At 39.4% G+C, this 23,077-nt stretch overlaps 1 protein-coding gene across 11 annotated transcripts in view; it reads right to left on the reverse strand.

The window, feature by feature from the left end:
• Abp1 (Actin binding protein 1) overlaps positions 1 to 19,976 on the reverse strand; it is a 216,009-nt gene extending 196,033 nt beyond the window's left edge. For 9 of the 11 annotated variants that reach the window (XM_070098808.1, XM_053793014.2, XM_070098813.1 and 6 more), the window contains exon 1: positions 19,818 to 19,976. In XM_070098808.1, the coding sequence (XP_069954909.1) occupies positions 19,818 to 19,900 (83 nt within the window). In that variant the 5' untranslated portion in view covers positions 19,901 to 19,976. The remainder of the gene's footprint in view (positions 1 to 19,817) is intronic. The other 2 variants (XM_070098811.1, XM_070098814.1) reach the window with 2 other exon arrangements.
• Between the last annotated feature and the right edge of the window lie 3,101 nt (positions 19,977 to 23,077).

Consider the following 23,077-nt stretch of genomic DNA (forward strand, 5'->3'; position numbering starts at 1 on the left):
GAATCTTTTTGTGAAGGTAATAAAACAAAAAGTACAAAATTTGATGGAAAATTGATAAAATTATGCTCTCGCGAATTTTGATGTGTCAGCGATATTTACGAATCGGCGATTTTGCCGACTTTGACTCCCATTTTAGGCCAATTACATTATTCCAGTCAACCAAGTTCTTAGCTATTTCACTAATATTACTTCTATTCTATCGATTGAGCACAAGAAATCGCCAAGTCAACTGTTTCAACTACAAATTAAAGTGATCGGAAATTGTTAATTTGGCCAATTTAACACAAAGTTCAAAATATTCCAATTTCAAAATAGGATCCAGAATAAACAATGTAGGTATTCCTGGAACTAAACTAACATTTCCTCTGTTCATTAGTTACGTTTTGAGGCTTTACAAATAAATTCCATTTTGATTTTTTATTCACATAATGAATTTTTATTCACACCAAAAAATAGATGATTTACTGTTATGCAATACTGTAATAATTGTATAAATGTCATCACCATATTTGTGAATGAATATTAGACCCACCAGCTGGCGTGTATTAGACGTGTGAGGTCGTTTGTTTACTCTTGAATATCGGCAAAAATTTAACATTTCTGCTACTTTGAGCTCAGTTTCAAGCCATTTCCAGTGCTAAAACCAATCAAAATCATCTCCATTTCTGTAATATGTCTTCCATTCTATCAAATGAGACCAAGAAATCGCAAATAGAACTATAAAAAACATACAAAAAAACACTGCAAAGTCGCTGTTTTAATCGAAAAATCATGATTTCAGTTTTTTTCTCTCATTATACACAGTGTGCTGCAGGATCTGTTTTATGTGGTGCACACATACCACATAGATGTATTCTCTCATATCTAGGCCCAAATGTACCACTCACAGTTTATCAGAGTGAGCTGAGCTCATGACGTAGATCTACGGTTTGGACCCTGAACGTAAAGCCGTAGATCTACGGGACGGACCCTCAAAGGGTTAAATGTCTTATTTTACGTTAATATAGACATTTTCATTAATCCATCTATGATATTTTCTTCAAAATAATGTAAGAAACACATTACATAGCATATAAATATGCAATGTTTATATGTTATCGGGTGGGAAGTGGGATGGCAAGTAAACTTTACGTTTTCTCTGATGCAGCGTTAGAGAAAACTGTGAATCTGGCGACTGGTGGAGTAACCGCCCTTCATATGCATTTGTTTACAATTCTTGGCACGATTTATTCATTATTTCTCCCTCTATTTATGATGGCATCTAAAGGTAGTTGTTAGAAACGATTAAACTCAGTGAACATGGTAATAATATGGCTGTGCAGTGTAATAATATGGCTGTGTATTGTAATATAGCTGTGTAGTGTAACCCAGGAAGGAGGGGGGGGCTACATACGTGTACTGTACCTACATCTACTGCTACCTACACTGACTTCCTACAAATAAATACTACTCACCTCTTGCCCTACATTAAGACTACAAATATTTTAAGGTTAGTAATGAAAGTATTCTAGCAGTAAATGACAGAGATTAATGAGGTGTGTGCAATGTGGACTAGAGTGGAAGCTTTTGTAGAGAAACACCACCCTGACCAAGCTGAAACAAGCCATATCTGCAACATGTTTAGTGACAAAACCTTGTCCCACTTAAGGGAAATCTTAGAGAGATGCCAGAAACAGACCTCTATGGACAAATTTGTTGTGAGACAGGGGTCCAGTAACTCTCAAGCTGGTCCTAGTAGCATTAAAAGACAAAGAAGGGAAGTAACCCCAGAGAAGGCTTTGCTACTTAGCCTTTATGGAGGGGGATTCCCCTTCCAAACACTAACGCCTCCCTCTTTCCTCTTCCCTATCTTCCAGAAGCCAGCATTAGCCTTCAATAAAGGTATGTAAAACTTACATAATTGTTAAAAAAAACTATTTTTTTGTTAATATTTTTGTCTGGAACGGATTAATTGTATTTCCATTAATTCTTATGGGAAATATTAATTCGGTTTTCGGCCATTTCGGTTATCGGCCGACCTTCTGGAACAGATTACAGCCGATAACCTAGGGTCCACTGTATATCATTAAGATATAACAAGATAAGCTGTACTCAGGTTCACTGCATATGGTTTTACAAACTATTATACTTTTATACAATGGTTGCAGTGTACACAGTTGCTTTAAGCATGCACTGGTGTTAAATAGTATACACTTATTATTATTATTATAATCAAGGGGATGCGCTAAACCCGGAGGATTATACAGCGCCTGGGGGGGGGGATGTGGAAGGCATTCAGGCTTAATTCGGGGAACTGGAGCACAGATCCAATTCCCTAAATCAAGAGCCCCTCACCAACATCAAGGAACCTTCCTTGAGGGGAGTATACACTTAGCCTAGGATGATATAAAATATTAAGGGAGGCAATAATATGGATTTTTTTTTCTAATTATCCAATTTCAATAAAATTTTTACTGTGAATTAAGCAGCATTTGAAACCTGCACACCGTGTTTTTAGTGACTTTTGCCTCAAAAGGTAGAGAAAAAAAATAATGCCCTATTTTATAGGGCATACAAACTCTACTTAGTTTCCAAAATTGGTAAGATGTACAATGTTCTAGTTCACATCAGATGAAAGTTAAAGGTCTGGATAATTCTGTGACTACCTGCTTTTGAGCAAAATGTCAATTGATTGCATAATAAAAAAATGTTGAAATTTGTCTTTTTTTCTTTTTTTAGTATTTTTTTTTTTGGGGGGGGGAAATCAATAAAAACAAAATAGCAAGGAATATCGCATATCCCCATTACCATTGAGTAGAACAATCATTCTCAATAATGCATTCAAAAATCATGACAATCCATCCATTAGTTTTTGCAATATAGGTAAAAACTTGCGATTTTGGCTTAAATAGAAACGCTCTTGCCAAATAAGCGAAAATTTGTGCATGCAATGAGTTCACAAAAATCCTTCTGAACCTAACAAAAAAAATATATTTCACTGTGTTTATTTATTATTAAATTATTGTAAACTTATCTAAAATATACAAATAACCCGCACATAGAAGAGAGAAGCTTACGACGATGGTCCAAGTCGGACCAAAACATCGTCATGAGCTCCTCTCTTCTATGTGCGGGTTATTTGTGTATCATTCCAGTCACGGTATTGTGCCTTTTTTTGTTATTTATCTAAAATATATTTAGTTGGGTTAGGCTAAATTAAACTGCGCTTGTTATAATAAGGTTAGGTAAGTTTTCAAAGGTTCTTTTCGTACAAAATTATTAATTTTGACATTAACATAAATGAAAAAAATATATCTTTAAACATATAAGAGAAAAGTTTAGAAAACACTTAATTTTAAATGAGTTCTTGCTAACTGACCAGTTTTACCTATTCAGCACAACTTATATATGTAATTATTGCTACATGTCAATACTTAATAGAAGTATACTGTATTTAACCCTTTGACTGTCGCGGCCGTATATATACGTTTTACGAGGTGCCATGTTTGACGTATATATACTCATAAATTCTAGCGGCTTCAAATCAAGCAGGAGAAAGCTGGTAGGCCCACATGTGAGAGAATGGGTCTGTGTGGTCAGTGTGCACCATATAAAAAAAAATCCTGGAGCACGCAGTGCATAATGAGAAAAAAAAAACTCCGACCGTTTTTTTTTTAATTAAAATGCCGACTTTGTGGTCTATTTTCGTATAGTATTTATGGTTGTATTCTCGTTTTCTTGGTCTCATTTGATAGAATGGAAAACATATTACAGAAATAGAGGTGTTTTTGATTGATTTTACTATAAAAAGAACCTAGAAATGGAGCTCAAAGTAGGGGAAATGTTTGATTTTTGCCAATGTTCAAAAGTAAACAAATGATGCCATTGTCCAATAAATGTCCAACTAGCCATTCTAATATGCAGTCATGAATGGGTTGATGTTATTTATACAGTTATTACAGCATTGCAGTAGTCTACATAATAGTAAGTCTAATATTTTTTGTTTGAATAAAAATTCAAAATAGAAAGCAAGAGTAATATCAGAGGGGCCTGGAGACGTGACTGATGAACAAAGAAAACGTTATTTTAGAGCCTGGAATGTCTGCATTGTTCATTCTGGACCTTATTTTGAAATTGTCATATTTTTTAGTTTTCGTGAAATTGGCCAAATTGCAAATTTCTGACCACATTATTAGGTAGTTGAAATCAGTAAATGGGCAGTTTCTTGTACTCAGTCGATAGAAAAAATTAAGTTCTAAAGAAATAGCTATGAGTTTGGGCGACTGGAACAATGGAATTAGCCGAAAATAGGGCTCAAAGTGGGCGAAATCGCCGATTTGTAAACAGCGCCAAGGTCGCTAACTTCGCGAGAGCATAATTCCGTCAGTTTTCCATCAAATTTCGTTTTTTTGGTGTCATTACAATCGGGAAAAAATTCTCTATCATTTCATAAGAAAAAATATTTTTTTTTTTTTAAATTTTGCGACACCAGGAGACACCTCAGGATTGGGGGTTGCGACAGTCAAAGGGTTAACTGCAGATGTGGAGATAGTTCCTAACAGGTGACATCACTAACAGAGCTACACATGGATGCAAAGATATACATGTATATATGTATATACAGATATACCACTGAAAGTACACAGTAAAGAATTTATTTTTAATCATTGAAACGTGCTAAACCCATATGGGTCAAACAGCACCTGGGGAATAGAAGGCATTTAGGTACAGTCCAACTTGGTAAAGGATAAGTTCATTTCCTTGGAACAAGAGTCCCTCACTGGTATCAAAACTTCCATTGAGGGTAACAGTGAAATTTAATGAATGAAGCCACAGAAGAGGAGGAATGTGATTTTTTTGTACAGCTAATATTCCTTTAACTTATTTTCCAACTATTTCTTGTACAATTAATATTCATGTAACTAATATTTTCAACTGATTTATTCTTTTCTTTACGATGATCATGTATTTTTTTTAATGTACAGGCAAACCCCGCTTTACACTTTATCATCAAAAAATACTAAACCTAGGTTTTTATGTCAATCTTTTATGTGAAGCTGTTTCACTTTACAATAATTTTCAGTTTACAGCAGTAACCTGAAACCTAACCTGCTGTATTGTAAGTGAGACCCTCCTGTATTTAATTTACTCAATTTATTTCCATTTGATTATTCAAGAGTGTTTTCTTTTTATGGGTCACATCCTGAGGGGCAAGATTAAGGACCCCCCAATGGAACTAAGACAGTCCTTGATGACGCACTGCCTTTCTTGGGTTATCCTGGGTGGCTAGCCCTCTGGGGATAAAAATCTAAACAAAATCTTATCTTATTCTCATGTACAGTGGAGGCCCGGTTTTCATCCGGTCTGGTTACCGTACAATTCAGTTTTCGACCACTTTTTCGGCAAAATTTTCCCCATTTTCATACATCCACTCGGAAATTGTCCATACCCGACACATCTGCCTGCCCACGGGACGCGGCCGCTCATACGTTCGTGACTCGGTCTGCCTTTGTTACTCATTCAGGGAAGAGCTAACCACCGATGAGCTGCAAGATCTTCATCTGGAACAGCAACAGACCTTACCTGAGGAAATTGCTTCAGAGGAGGAGGAAGAGAGAGGGGAGAATGCACCTTCTTCAGCAATTAAGGGCATGTGTGTAAAGTGGAGTGAGGTGCAAAGTTTTGTAGAGAAATATCACCCTAACAAAGCTGTTGCAAGCCATATCAGCAACACGTTCAATGACAATGCTGTGTCCCATTTTAGGCCTCTCTGGACAGATGTTTTTGTGCGACAGGGTCCAATGACTCGAGCTGGTCCTAGTGCCAGTAAAAGACAAAAAGGCAAGTAACCCCGGATAGGGCTTTGATACCTGAAGTCCTTATGGAGGGGGATTCCCCTTCCAAACAACTCTCCTCTACTCCCTATTCCCTCCTCGCTGTCTTCCATATGCCAGTAAGAGTCTTCAATAAAGGTAAAAGTGATGTTAAATGTTCATTTATCCATTTCATTACTCATTTATATTTATTTCTCATTGTTTTCTTATGTAAAACTATAGTTATTCTCTCTGAAATGTAGTTTTTGTTAATATTTCTGGGTGTCTGGAATGAAAATAAATGGTATAAAATACCGACACAATGGAAACACACACATATGCAGTTTAATGTGATCCTTTATTGACAACGTTTTGCCCACACAGTCACACACAGATGTGTGTGTGACTTGAAAAAGCCCAGTGTGTGGGCGAACCATTGTCAATAAAGGATCACATTAAACTGCATATGTGTTTATGTTTCCATTGTGTCAGGAACGGATTAATTGGATTTACATTATTTCTTATGGAAAATATAACTTCAGTTTTCGTACAAATCAGTTTTTGGCCGACCTTCTGGAACAGATTAAAGACGAAAACCAGGGTTCCACTGTACCAGTAATCATAATTTAGTTTTAAGGCTACCCAAAATGCTTTGCATAATAAGGAGCTTTCCATAAAGTAGTTCTTATAAGTCAAATGCACTAATTGTATAATGTACTGTACTCCACTTATTAAGTTTGGATGATTTGTTTAACATTTAAAGAAAGCTTATTTATCTGATATTGCTCTACTAGAGCAAAACTTTTCAATAAAAGCTTGTTCTGTGTTTTCAATCCCATAGCTACCCTTACTGGGATTAGTGTCCATGGTTTGAACCCCAGCACGGGTGCTCCCAGCACTGCTGTCCCTGTTCACATAGTACATAGTACCTGAGTGCTAGTCAAATTGTGTGGGGTCACATCCTGGGGGACAAGATTAAAGGACCCCATTGGAAATAAGACACAGTCCCCAATGAAGCAGTGACTTCTCTGGGTAATGCTGGGTGGCTAACCCTCTGGGTTAAAAATCTAAAATCTTATCAGTAACAAATGAGACACAACTTGGAAAGCAATATGGAACACATGATGAGATATGAAATATACACAGTTCTCTGGCTTACAATTACCTATTACTGTTCATGTAGTGTCTCACTTGTCATCAATCAGTGTTACTAAAATTTTATTCCCAGAAAGTGTAACTATGCAAAGGATGTTGGGCATTATCACACTAAGATAAGAGATAACATTTTGTTAAAATCTTTTAACCCAGAGGGTTAGCTATCCAGGATAACCCAATACTCAGTGCATCATTGAGGACTGTCTTATTTCCATTGGGGTCCTTTAATCTTGTCAACCAGGATGCAACCCACAGCAATCAACTAACACCCAGGTACCTACTTACTGCTAGGTGAACAGTGGCAGCAGGTGTAAGAAAACATGCCCAACATTTTCACCTGTGCAGGGTATTGAACCATGGACACTCAGTGTGTGAGGCAAGTGCACTGTCAACCAAGCCACAGGACACTAAACTAGACTGTATATAATTATTAAAAGATATTTAGAAGGAAGTACTAAAGCTGTAGAGGTTATGCAGCTCCTGAGGAATGGGAAGCAACTAAATACCATCTGAGACAAGGAAGAAGTAATTTAGCACTTTTTGAGAGTCTTGTCCAGAACAGAGCACAATTGTAAGACAGTAATACTGGGAGACTTCAATATTTGTTATCAACAGCACTATGTAACAGGTATAAGCAAATTCTGGGATTATATACTTACACTCAACTAATTAATGCACCAACCCGGATCACACAGTTCTCAGCCACCACACTACCACATACTTTGTAACCATTCAGATAACGTCAGTCAGTCAGGCATCATTACAACAGGTCTTAGTGATCATTTCATCATTTATTGCACCAGAATAAATCATTAGGGAATGGATAGGCCTACACAAGACAAAAAGGAGGTCAACTAGAAACTACAGTAAAGAAACACTGGTAAATAGGCTACATAATTGTGATTGGACAGTGATAAGTTGCATGGATGTAAATGATGCCTGGGAAACATTCAAAACCATGTTTACTGCCATCCTTGATAATATTGCACCAGTTAAGGAGGTTAGTATTAAATGAAAAACTGAATACTGGATGACTGCTGAGACATTAAATAATATCAAATTCAGGGATCAGTTGCTATAAAGATTCAAGGCAAACACACAGGATACTGCAGCACTAAAAGAATTCCAAAGGGTAAGGAACAGAGTGCAGAGGATTATAAAAGGAGCAAAGGCGAGGCACTATTGCTCAAAAACTGAAGAATACAAGAATAACCCCAGAAAGCTCTGGCAACAACTAAAACAGTTGGGGTATAACCATAAACCCATAGATTGATCTAATGTATTGCTAAATACTGATAACAAGGTATGCCACAAAACTAAAGTGGCATATTGTTTTAAATCATACTACACAACTGTTGCATCAATACTAGTAAGCAAACTGCCGGTTGCATCAAATACCTTTAACACAGACTCCAGTAAGTTTAAAACATACTACATTAATAAAGGCTTCACTCCAAACAGTTGCCAACTAGGTGCATAAATAAAACAAAGGCACAATACCATGACTGGAACGGTACACAAATAATCCGCACATAGAAGAGAGGAGCTTACAACAACATTGTATCTTATGACTACGTGCAAAAAAAACTTAGCAAGTTAAACCCAACTAGGAGCACCGGTCCAGATAACATCCCAGCTAAGTTCCTAAAAGATTATGCCTCTGAATTACCACTCTCCATTGCGCACATAATAAATTTGTCCATCACCACTAATACCATACCGGAGGGGTTCAAGGAGGTCTGATGTCAGCAACTACAGGCCTGTTAGTATACTCATTATGATGTCCAAAATTCTAAAGAAGGCAGTGTACTGTCAAGTACAGTGGACCCTCAGTTAACGATGCCATCAGATACCGATATGTTTTTGCGTCAAAATGTTGGCTCGGCTAACAATGAAAAACTCAGTTAACCCGTAAACGGTCCAAGTAGATCTATGTTCACATGTGTAGTGCTACAAAAGTAGATCTAAGTTTTTTTTACACATTTTCAAATGTAGAAAAACAAAAAGAAGATCTACTTTTTTTACATACTTTCAAATGTTGAAAAAACGTATATATACGTTTGGACCGTTTACGGGTTAAAGACATTCGTCCAGAACATGTCCACACAGCCTGAGCTGCCGCAGCTGCCTGGCCACTCCATGTTATGCTAGTGTGCCATTGTTTATAAGCCAGTGCAGATGATCCCACGTGTACATGCGATACATTTTGCATTATTCCATTTTTTTTAGTGCTTGTAACTGCTAAATAAGCCACCTTGGGCCCAAAGAAAGCTTCTAGTGCCAACCCTGTGGTTAAAAAGGGCGAGGTGTACTAATGAATTGAAGAAAGAGATATTCACAAAGTACGAAAGTGGAGTGCATACTTCCGAGCTGGCCAGGTTGTATAAGAAACCCCAATCAACCATCGCTACTATCTTGGCCAACAAAAAGGCAATCAAGGAAGCTGTTGTTGCAAAACGTGCAAATGTACTTACAAAACAGAGATCATAAATACTCAAAGATGTGGAGAGATTGTTGTTGGTGTGGATCAACGAGAAATAATTATCAGGAGATAGTGTTTCACAGTCAATTATATGTGAAAAGGCAAGGCAGTTGCATGCAGATCTTATTAACCCTTTCAGGGTCTGCAGGCCCTCTCCTAAACTTGTTCTCAGGGTCGGAAATTTTTCAAAAAAAAAAAATCTAATGCTCTGCATACAAGGGGCTTTGGCATGTTTCACTGTAATAACTGTATTCCTTTGTACTTCACTGTATCATGTTCAAATTAATAAATAAATAATGACACCAAAAGTATGAAATTTGATGGAAAACTTACGGAATTATGCTCTCGCGAAGTTAGCTGTCTCAACAATGTGTACACATCGGCGATTTTGCCCATTTTCAGCCCTATTTTAGGCCAATTCCAATGTACTAGTCAACATTATTATTATTACTATTATTATTATTATTATTATTATTATTATAATCAAAAAGAAGTGCTAAGCCACAAGGGCTATACAGCGTACTAGTCAACAAAAATCATAACTACAGTGGACCCCCGGTTAACGATATTTTTTCACTCCAGAAGTATGTTCAGGTGCCAGTACTGAACGAATTTGTTCCCATAAGAAATATTGTGAAGTAGATTAGTCCATTTCAGACCCCCAAACATACACGTACAAATGCACTTACATAAATACACTTACATAATTGGTCGCATTCGGAGGTAATCGTTATGCGGGGGTCCACTGTATTTCATTAGAACTCCAGTTTTTCTATCGAATGAGTACAAGAAACCACCTATTTACCGATTTCAACTATCCAATAAAGTGGTCCGAAATTTACAATTTTGCCAATTTCACACAAATTTCAAAAGATGCCAATTTCCAAATAGGGTCCAGAATAAACAAGATAGACATTCCTGGCACTAAAATAACATTTCCTCTGTTCATTAGTCACGTCCCGAGGCCTCTGTTACATTTCTTTTGTTTTCTACTTTGAATTTTTATTCTCACAAAAAACAGAAGATTTACTGTTATGCAGACTACTGCATTAGTGTAGAAATGGTGTAGAAATGGCATAAATAATATCAGCACACTTGTGAAAGAATATTAGACTCGCCAGCTGACGTATATTGGATGCATGGGTTGATTTATTTATTTTAGAACTTTGGCAAAAATCGAACATTTCTGCTACTTTGAGCTCAATTTCAAGGTACTTTTCATTGTGAAACCAATAAAAATCATCTCAATTTCAGTAATATGTCTTCCATTCTATAAAATGAGAGCAGGAAAACTAGAATAGGGCCATAAATAGCATATGAAAATACACTGCAAAGTCGCTGTTTTAAACCAAAAACACGGTCAGTTTTTTTTTCCTCATTATGCACTGTGTGCTGCAGGATTTTTTTTTATACTGCATACACTGACCACACAGATCTATTCTTTCATACGTAGGCCTACCAGCTTTCTCTCGCTAGATTTGAAGGCGCTAGAATTTGAGTACTAGTACGGCACCAACCCTGGCGTACAAGCTGTACTAGTATGGCACCAACCCTGAAAGGGTTAATAAAATGCCTCCAACTAGTGCTGATATTGATGAATTTAAGGCCAGCGAAGGCTGATTTGAGAGACTTAGAATCATAGTGGCATACACAGTGTGATAAGGCATGGTGAGGCTGCCAGTTCTGACAAAGCGGCTGAAACACATGCGCAGGACTTAAACGGGTACATAGAGGCTGAAAAATTAAAACCCCAACAAGTGTTCAATTGTGATGAAACAGGCCTGTTTTGGAAGAAAATGCCAAACAGACCTACATTACTCATGAGAAAAATGCACTCCCAGGACACAAGCCTATGAAAGACAGGCTAACTCTCATGTTTTGTGGTAATGCTAGTGGGGATTGCAAAGTGAAGTCTTTACTGGTGTATCACTCTGAAACTCTCAGTGTGTTCAAGAAAAACAGTGTCATCAAGCCTATATTGTGTGTGATGTGGAGAGCAAACAGTAAGGCATGGGTCACTAGCAACATTTTCCTCAACAGGTTCTATCAAGTGTTTGGCCATAGTGTGAAAAAATACCTCCTGGAAAACAAATTGGAACTCAAGTGCCTCCTGTTAATAGACAATGATCCTGCTCATCCTCAAGACTTGCAAGAGTGAATTGTGGGGGAGTTTAGTTTCATCAAAGTGAAATTTTTGCCCCCTAACACCACTCCTCCAGCCCATGGACCAGCAGGTCATTTCAAATTTCAAAACACTATACACCAAAGCAGTGTTTCAAAAGTGCTTTGAAGTGACCTCAGACACTGAATTGACCCTAAGAGAGTTCTAGGTAAGGCTTGGGAGGGAGTGATTTGCAGGACTTTGTGGCCACAATTTTCTCCAAGCAGAGCTCAATGTGTACAAGAAGGGTTTTGAAGGGTTTGGGGCTAACCTTGAGGAGCCTATACCAGTTGTGGAATCAACTGTGCCATTGGGGAAGTCCATGGGGTTGGAGGTTAGTGGCGAGGATGTGGAAGAGTTGGTGGAGAACGACGAAGAGCTAACCACTGATGAGCTGCAAGAGCTTCATCTGCAACAGCAACAGACCACAGCTGAGAAAACTGCTTCAGAGGAGGGGGAAGAGAGATGGAGGAAGTTGCCTTCTTCAACGATTAAGGTCATTTGTACAATGTGGACAAAAGTGCAAGCCATTATTGATGAACATCACCCTGACACAGCTGTTGGAAGCTGTGCTGGTGACTTTTACAATGACAATGTTGTGTCCCATTTTAGGGAAATCTTAAAGACATGCCAGAAACTGGACAGATTTTTGGTGCGACGGAGGTCCAGTGACAAGCTGGTCCTAGTGGCATTAAAAAACAAAGGGAGGTAACCCCAGAAAAGGACTTGCTACCTAAGGTCCTTTTGGAAGAGGATTCCCCTTCCAAACAATAATACACCTCTATCCTCTCCCCTCCTGTCTCATCACTAAGTCTTCAATAAAGCAAGTGTCATTTTATGAATTATTAATGTATTTATCCTGCATATCTCATTGTTTTCTGTTTAGGGAACTGTATATTTCGTGTTTTTTTTTTTTTTTTTTTTTTTTTTTTTTAAATTTTGGGGGTCTGGAATGGATTAATTAAATTTTCATTATTTCTTATAGGGAAAAATTAATTCAGATAGCGGCAAAATCGGTTAAGGACAAGCTCTCTGGAACGGATTAACATCGTTAACCGAGGGTCCACTGTAGTTAAATACCATAATGACAAAAACATTCTCCATGATTATATACACCTGGAAAATCCTAGAGGGACTAGTACCGAACTTGCACACGAAAATCACCCACTACGAAAGCAAAAGACTTGGCAGACGATGCACCATCCCCCCAATGAAAAGCAGGGGTGTCACTAGCACGTTAAGAGACCATACAATAAGTGTCAGGGGCCCGAGACTGTTCAACTGCCTCCCAGCACACATAAGGGGGATTACCAACAGACCCCTGGCAGTCTTCAAGCTGGCACTGGACAAGCACCTAAAGTCGGTTCCGGATCAGCCGGGCTGTGGCTCGTATGTTGGTTTGCGTGCAGCCAGCAGCAACAGCCTGGTTGATCAGGCTCTGGTCCACCAGGAGGCCTGGTCTCAGACCGGGCCGCGGGGGCGTTGACCCCCGGAACTCTCTCCAGGTAAACTCCAGGTAATACTAGTTACCAATCAGGTTTTAGATGTTATTCAACCAACACCTCCCTAATTAATCTGACGGACTACCTGAGAACTGAAATATCACTAGGGAATCTCATAGGTATGGTAACCTTTGGCTTCCAAAAGGCCTTTGATACAGTCAACCACAATATATAATAGAAGAAACTACAAGCTACTGGCATAGGCTATGTAGGCTGGTTTAAGTCCTACCTAAACAACAGGAAACAAATTGTCAAGATCAATGACACAGAATCAGAACCCATGCCAAAAGTATGTGGGGTTCCCCAAGGTAGTATTCTAGGTCCCTTATTGTTCCTATGTTATGTGAATGATATTCCCATCAGTGTCAAGTGCAAGCTTCTACTGCATGCAGAAGACAGTGCTCTGTTAGTGTCAGCTAAAGTAAATAAGTTTATTCTGTTATACACAAATACAGTTACATAGATTATCATACATAGTTGGTAAATTTATAGAATCGATAATTGCCGAAGCAATTCATAGCCATCTTGAAAGGCATAAATTGATTAACGAATCTCAGCACAGTTTTACAAAATGGGCGTTTCTGTCTTACGAATTTACTAACTTTCTTCACTAAGGTATTTGAGGAGGTATTATTATTATAATCAAGGGAGAAGCGCTAAACCCGGAGGATTATACAGCGCCTGGGGGGGGGGGATGTGGAAGGCATTCAGGCTTAATTCGGGGAACTGGAGCACAGATCCAATTCCCTAAATCAAGAGCCCCTCACCAATATCAAGGAACCTTCCTTGAGGGGATTTGAGGAGGTAGATCATGGCAATGAATATGATATTGTGTATATGGACTTCAGTAAGGCTTTCGAAAGAGTTCCACATCAGAGACCATTGAGGAAACTTATGGCACACGGAATAGGAGGAGAATTTTTTCCTGGGTAGAGGCGTGGTTGACAAATAGGCAGCAAAGAGTTTGCATAAATAGGGAGAAATCAGAATGGGGGGCACGTCACAAGCGGTGTTCCACAGGGGTCAGTGTTGGGCCCCTTGTTCACAATTTACATAAGCGATATAGATGAGGGAATATATAGCGACATAAGTAAATTTGCTGATGACACCAAAATAGGTCATCCAATTCATTCTATCGAGGACATCAGTGCACTCCAGAATGATTTGAACAGACTGATGCAGTGGTCGGAGAAGTGGCAGATGCAGTTTAATATAGACAAATGCAAAGTTCTAAATGTTGGACAGAAAAATAACCATGCCACATATAAACTAAATAATGTAGATCTTAATATTACAGATTGTGAAAAAGTTCTGGTTAGCAGTAATCTGAAACCAAGACAACAGTGCATAAGTGTTCGCAATAAAGCTAACAGAATCCTTGGCTTCATATCTAAAAGTACAGTGGACCCCCGCATACCATTGGCCTTACATAACGTTAAATCCGCATACCGCTACATTTTATTTTTAAGATTTTGCCCCGCATACCGCTAAGAAACCCGCTCAACGCTGTTCGTCCGAGACGCGTCTAGGCCTGAGCCACATGTTCACATGTTCCGCCGGTGGCATTGTTAACCAGCCAGCCTCCGCGGTAACATCCAAGCATACAATCGGAACATTTCGTATTATTACAGTGTTTTTGGTGATTTTATCTGCAAAATAAGTGACCATGGGCCCCAAGAAAGCTTGTAGTGCCAACCCTACAGCAATAAGGGTGAGAATTACTATAGAGATGAAGAAAAAGATCATTGATAAGTATGAAAGTGGAGTGCGTGTCTCCGTACTGCTGCTGCTGTACCACCGTCAGCTGCTGCTTCTGCTGCTGCACTGTCAGCTGCTGCAGTACTGTCTGCTGCTGCTCTAGCATCGTCTGCTGCTGCTGCTGTACCACCGTCAGCTGCTGCTGCTGCTGTAGTACCGTCTGCTGCTGCTGTAGCATCGTCTGCTGCTGCTGTAGCACTGTCAGCTGCTACTGCTGCTGTACCACCGTCTGCTGCTGCTGTAGCATCGTCTGCTGCTGCTGTAGCACTGCCAGCTGCTGCTGCTGCTGTAGCACCGTTGTTGGTGTGGCTTATTGAGAATACCAAGAAACAATTAACCCCAGAGGATTAGCCACCCTAGGATAACCCAAAAAAGTCAGTGTCATCGAAGACTGTCTAACTTATTTCCATTTGGGGTCCTTAATCTTGTCTCCCAGGATGCAACCCACACCAGTCCACTAACACCCAGGTGAACATGGAAAAATGCCTGGAACTAGTGCTCATATTGGTGAATTTAAAGCCAGCAAAGGTTGGTTTGAGAGATTTAAGAATTGTAGTGGCATACACAGTGTGATAAGGCCTGTTCTGGAAGAAAATGCCAAACAGGACCTACAGTACTCAAGAGGAAAAGGCACTCCAGGACACAGTGTCTCATCAGTCATTGCTGCATCTTCAATAAAGGTAAGTGTCATTTTTTCTTCATTTAGTAGAGTAGTACATGCACAATATATACTGTGCATGTACTACTCTACTACTGTGCATGTATCCTTCTCTTTGTGTGTAGGAAAATGTATATTTCATGTGGTAAAAAATTTTTTTTCATACTTTTGGGTGTCTTGCACGGATTAATTTGATTTCCATTATTTCTTATGGGGAAAATTGATTCGCATAACGATAATTTCGCATAACAATGAGCTCTCATGCACGGATTAATATCGTTATGCGGGGGTCCACTGTATAAATAATAGAAGTCCTCAGGTTGTTGTTCAACTCTCTATATCTTCGGTTAGGCCTCATTTTGATTGTTGCACAGTTCTCGTCACCGCATCACAGAATGGATATAAATGCACTGGAAAACATACAAAGAAAAATGACAAAATTGATTCTATGTATCAGAAATCTTCCCTACGAGGAAAGACTGAGGGCCCTGAATCTGCACTCTCTAGAAAGGCGTAGAATTAGGGGGGATATGACAGAGGTGTATAAATGGAAAACAGGAATTAATAAAGGGGATGCAAATAGTGCTAAAAATATCTAACATAGACAGGACTTGCAGCAATGGTTTTAAATTGGAAAAATTCAGATTTAGGAAGGATATAGGAAAGCACTGTTTTCATAACAAAGCTGTGGATGAGTGGAACAAACTCCCGAGTACTGTCATAGAAGCTAAGACGATGTGTAGTTTTAAAAATAGGTTGGATAAATACCTGAGGAGGTGTGGGTGGGTGTGAGTTGGACCTAACTAGCTTGTGCTACTAGGTCGGATGCTTTAAGTGACATGCCTGACCTCACTAGGTCAGTGAGGTCAGACAGTCAGTGAGCTTAAACCGGTAGGAGAACTGAACCTGCCTCGCATGGGCCAGTAGGCCTATTGCAGTGTTCGTTCTTTCTTATATTCTTATATGTGTAAAGAACTTAGGATAACCCCAAAAAATGTGACAGTAACTTATTTCCATTGGGTTCCTTTAAAGACCCACAAGATGCACCATCAATAGAACTAGCCCTGCAGCAAATGGTTAGTGTACAAATTATCGTTACACCTTGGGAAAACAGAAGCCATACTCTTTGGCACAAAACAAAAGGGCAAATAATTTTAATGTCCAGTGTAATGGGGAACCCATCACTTCAGTTTCCTCAACGATAAACATATCTGGGAATTTCCTTTGACTCAAGCATCAGGAGAATTGACAGGGAACAGTGTTATAAAGCAAGCAAATGCCAGACTAAAGTTCCTCTACAAACAAGCACAGTGTCTACATACTAAGGCTCGCAGGACCTAATGTTTAGCTCTTATACAATGTCATATTGACTACTATTGCTTTTCAGGTACTCTACCTTAACAAAAAAAAAAAAAAAAAAAAAAAAAAAAAAAAAAAAAAAAAACGAAAAACTAAAAAATACCCAGAACAAAATACATGTAATAATAATATATCTCTATTTACTTCAAGTACATGTACATGGTATACAGGCCTGGTTGACATCAATGACATACTACATATATAAAAAGCTGCTTGTTATGCAGAGCATTTTGAACAAATTAGGTCAGTTTTGTCCCAGGATGCAACCCACACCAGTCAACTAACTCCCAGGTACCCATTTCACTGATAGGTGAACATAGATGCCCAATGTAAAGAAACACACCCAATGTTTCTACCCTTGCTGGGAATCGAACCCAGACCCCTCACCATGTGAAGCGAGAGCTTTTAGCCACTAGGCCACAGGGCATTCTGGATCTGGGTCCAAGAGAGCATGTAGGCCAGGATGAATTACAACTGGATATCAAGATGAATGGTTCAGAGAACCAACAAGTTGCATATGTGTTTAATTTATCAACTTGTTGGTTCTCTGAACCATTCATCTACATTCTTGTCCGACATGGCAACACCTCGGGATCTTAATACAAGGAATTCTTCACTCGCCTAACCCTTGGGCATGATCTACTTCCACACTGGACAAATGTGATACCACCTACGACTGCTGCACCTCTCCTGCCTCCAGTATATAAGCTACTTCTTTGCACATATGCTGCATTCTTTTCAAAACTGACTAAAGGCTGAGGGACTGATTACCTCAAACTACTCCTGTTCTTCACCATTCTCCTTTGTATGGACTGATGAAGCCACTGTATGGCAAAACGTTTCCTCATTAAAGATACACAAGTGTTGCACACGTGTCTAATTTATCAACAATTGGATATGCTGAATGTTAAAGATAGAGTAAAACAACTGAAGTTAAATCATGTTTATAAAATTGCTCACAAACATTGTCCAGAATATCTTGCTGCTAAGTTTAAGCTGGAAGCCAAAGCAACTAGGGAGAAAGAGCACAACTTTGTAGTACCCGCAGTCATGGTCAGGCTTCAAACATATTTTATTGTACAGCAATAAAGGAGTGGAAAAATGCTGCCTGCACATATCAAAACCTGTCACAGCATAAGCCAGTTCAAGAACAAACCAAAAGGTACCTAATAAATGTAGCTACAGAAAGGGAGGAGAGTGATTTCTTGTACACCTAACATACATGTACCTATTATTGTGATTCGATCCTATCTTTAATGTTAATGTAACTCGCTTTACCTTATTCCTAGTATATCTCCTTTTGTTTACATTATTATAGGTTATCGCAGCGCTGTATAGCCCTTGTGGCTTAGCGCTTCTTTTTGATTATAATAATTATAGGTTATTACAAGGATCCCAATGGAAATAAGTCACTTTGTCCGACATTTTTGGGGGTTATCCTAGGTAATCTACACATATGCTATGTATAACTTATGTAACAGTATTTGTGCACCTGTACCTGAATAAACTTAAGTAAGTAAGTTACTAATTCCATGGAACTGCAAGGAACTTCCCTGGAGGATTATGTCAAAAACAATGCTAGTCACAGTATATAAGTAAGTTTATTTAGGTACAGGTACACAAACGGTTGCATAAATTATCATACATAGTAACATATGTATAAATTTCTTAGGATAACCCAAAAAAGCCAAAGTGATTATTTCAACTTGGAGGCTTGTATTTCCACTGGGGTCCTTGTATTTCCACTGGGGTCCTTGTATTTCCACTGGGATCCTTGTATTTCCACTGGGGTCCTTGTATTTCCACTGGGGTCCTTGTATTTCCACTGGGGTCCTTGTATTTCCACTGGGGTCCTTGTATTTCCACTGGGGTCCTTGTATTTCCACTGGGGACCTTGTATTTCCACTGGGGACCTTGTATTTCCACTGGGGACCTTGTATTTCCATTGAGGTCCTTGTATTTCCACTGGGGCCCTAGTAATTCCACTGGGGTCCTAGTATTTCCACTGGGGACCTTGTATTTCCACTGGGGTCCTAGTATTTCCACTGGGGACCTTGTATTTTCACTGGGGCCCTTGTATTTCCACTGGGGTCCTTGTATTTCCACTGGGGTCCTTGTATTTCCACTGGGGTCCTTGTATTTCCACTGGGGTCCTAGTAATTCCACTGGGGTCCTAGTATTTCCACTGGGGTCCTAGCATTTCCACTGGGGTCCTAGTAATTCCACTGGGGACCTTGTATTTCCACTGGGGTCCTAGTAATTCCACTGGGGTCCTTGTATTTCCACTGGGGTCCTTGTATTTCCACTGGGGTCCTAGTATTTCCACTGGGGTCCTAGTATTTCCACTGGGGTCCTAGTATTTCCACTGGGGTGCTAGTAATTCCACTGGGGTCCTTGTATTTCCACTGGGGTCCTTGTATTTCCACTGGGGTCCTTGCTATATATTACTAACAAAACTAGAGGACAATTATCATGACCAATAGTTAAGCAACTCGTCTAGTATTATAGAAACTTAAATCTTTTAGTAAGAGGTAATTATCCATTATTACCTACAGTCATTAGTGCATTTACCTTCTAGAAAGTACACAGAGGAAGTGGAGTACATACAAGGTTTACTCTAAGATGTTGCAGCAGTGACCAAGTGAACATGACAGACAGTGCCGTCTGGCAGACAGTGCCAGGTGGCACTATAATGACAAACAAACAAACTGTGATAAGAATGCGACCTGCTTCCTACTTTCTCTAGGTCATTCATAAAGTTCATGAACAAGTACAACCCATGGCCAGCCCATGAAAGGCCCAGGAGGCATGACAGCAGAGGCATATAGGCCTATATTTTACCATGACTGCTTACAAACCTGCTATATAATGTATCATGTTTAGCAGGAGCAGCGGTGTATGGAGTCCCATTGACCCCGGCCATTATTACTGCTCTCGACACATTACTCACCAGTCCGTGGCTTTCTTGTCACTCACTACATCATTAAAGGCTTGTAACACTGAGTTCCGGTTGGTGTCGAGGTCAATACTCATGTTGGTGGGTGTATGTTAAGTGAGGAGGTACACATGCAGCCGCCTGCCTCACACAGCGATGACTGAGCCACCAGTGGCAGACACCACACACTACACTACATGTAAACACTGCCTCCATACACACACACACACACACACTACACACATATATAAACACACACACACTACACACACATATATATACACACACACTACACACATATACACACTACACACACATATATATATACACACACATATATATATACACACTACACACACACACATATATATATATATATATATATATATATATATATATATATATATATATATATATATATATATATATATATATATATATATATATATATATATATATATATATATATATATATATATATATTATATATATATATATATATATATATATATATATATATTATATATATATATATATATATATATATATATATTATATATATATATATATATATATATATATATATATATATATATATATATATATATATATATATATATATATATATATATACACACTACACACATATATATACACACACTACACATATATATATACACACACACTATACACACATGCACTCTACACATACTACACACACACTACACACACTACACACACTACACACACACACACACACACACACACACACACACACACACACACACACACATCGATCAGTGAAGAGGCGGGGCCAGGAGCTCGGACTCGACCCCCGCAACCTCAACTAGGTGAGTACACACACACAGGGCAAGGAGCTGAGTCTCGACCCCTGCAACCACAATTAGGAGAGTGTACACACTCTATACACACTCCACACACACACTACACACAATGGGTCACAATTGGAAGTTGAAGACCCAGATGAGTCAAAGGGATGTTAGGAAGTATTTCTTCCGTCAGAGTAGTCAGGAAGTGGAATAGTCGAGCAAGTGAGGTAGTGCAGGCAGGAACCATACATAGCTTTAAGGTGAGACATGATAAAGCTCATGGAGCAGGGAGAGAGAGGACCTAGTAGCACTCAGTGAAGAGGCGGGGCCAGGAGTCGAGTCTCGACCCCTGCAACCACAATTAGGCGAGTATACTACACACACAGATGAGAGGTTAAGGGAAATCGACCTAACGACACTGGAGGACAGGAGAGAGAGGGGGGGAGGGACATGACAACAATAAAATAAAATACTGAGAGGAATTGACAAGGTGGACAGAGATAGAATGTTCCAGAGATGGGACACAGCAACAAGGGGTCACAATTGGATGTTGAAGACACAGATGAATCACAGGGATGTTAGGAAGTATTTCTTCAGTCACAGTAGTCAGGAAGTGGAATGGTTTGGGAAGTGATGTAGTGGAGGCAGGATCCATTCATAGCTGTAAGCAGAAGTAGAATAAAAGCTCATGGTGCAGGGAGAGTGACCCAGTAGCGGCCAGTGAAGAGGCGGGGCCAGGAGCTATGAATCGACCGCTGCAACCACAACTAGGTGAGTACACACACACGCACACACTACACACACAGTCATATGGAGGTTGGGAAGTACTTCAGCCTCAGGGTGTTAGTGAAATCAATCAATCAAGTTTATTCTCTACAAGGGTTACAATGCGGGGTTTACAGATTTTGGATATTGTGTGGTTTACATGTTTTAAAATACTAATTACAGAGGGGGCCACTCGGACACCTAGCATGGCTAGGTATTTCGGGCAGACTTAGATTAATTTTAAACTTTAAATTATTACAGATTATGGTATTAAGGCTAAGTGACTACATTATAGTTTGTGAGTTTAGCAATGTGAATGCTTTTGTTTTGGCACAATACATAGTGTCTATATTGGAGTATCATAGGCAAACTTATGACTAGTTAGGATTCATTATTTTAAGATTAAGATTCGTATTTCTGTGTTTATAGTCAATGGGTGAGTGAGTGTAAGTGTGAACCACCAGGTGGTTATCATGTAGTTAGTTGTCGGGGTGTATCAGGGAGATAAGATGTTTTCTAGCTGTAGTTTTGAAAGTGATGAATGTGTCTGCAGTTCTAGAGTTCTCAGGTAGGGTGTTCCACATTTTAGGTCCTTTGAAATACATTGAATTTTTGTAAAGGTTTAGTCGGACACGGGGAATGTCCTAGAGATGTTTGTGTCTGGTGTTATGCCTGTGGGTTCTGCCACAACTATCAAGAAAGCGTTTTAGGTCAAGGTTAATATTGGAATTTAAGGTCCTGTAGATGTAGATTGCACAGAAGTGTGGATGTTCTAAACATGGAGTAAGTTTAGATCTATGAAGAGGTGGGGGGGTTGCCAGGGATGGGATTTAGTGATTATTCTTACTGCGGCTTTGTTGGGTTATTATTGGCTTTAGATGTGTTGCTGCAGTTGATCCCCAAGCACAAATAGCATAGGTGAGGTATGGATAAATGAGTGAATGGTATGGTGTGAGAAGGGCAGTTTGCGGCACGTAGTATCGTATCTTGGATATGGGTGCTGGAATTTAGGTTGTTGTCGAGGTATAGACCTAGGAATTTACCCTCATTATGTCTGGCAATTAGAGTGTTGTCGATCTTAATGTTAAGTTGCGCAACACCTGCTCTGCAGTAGTGGAGGCAGGCTTCATGCGTAGTTTTAAGAATAGGTATGACAGGGCTCCAGAGGCTAGGAGTCAGCGAGTCTGGCAAGTGGTAGGTTATGGGGTTAGACCAGGAGCCAAGATTCGACCCCTGCACAACATAGCTAAAAAATTAAGGGAGCTCAACCTGATGACACGAGAATATGAGGGATAGGGGGATATGATAACGACGTATAAAATACTAAGAGGAATTGACAAGGTGGACAGGGTTAGAATGTTTCAGAGATGTGACAGTTGAAAACTCAGACGAGTCATAAGGGTGTTAGGAAGTATTTAACCTTAGAGTCGTCAGGAAGTGGAACAATCTAAGTGAAGTAGTGGAGGCAGGATCTACATATAGCTTTAAGAAGAGGTATGGTAAGGCTCTCGGAACGGGAGAGAGTGACCAGGTAGCTACTAGCGAAGAGGCGGGCCCATGAGCTGTGAATCGACCCCTCCAACAACATATAGGTTGGTACCTATTAAACACACACACACACACACACACACACACGTTCTGTCAAGCGACGGTTTAGTATAGAAAATGTACTTTCTAGAA

The sequence above is a fragment of the Cherax quadricarinatus genome, chromosome 64 (assembly GCF_038502225.1).
Source record: "Cherax quadricarinatus isolate ZL_2023a chromosome 64, ASM3850222v1, whole genome shotgun sequence".
Lineage (NCBI taxonomy): Eukaryota > Metazoa > Arthropoda > Malacostraca > Decapoda > Parastacidae > Cherax > Cherax quadricarinatus.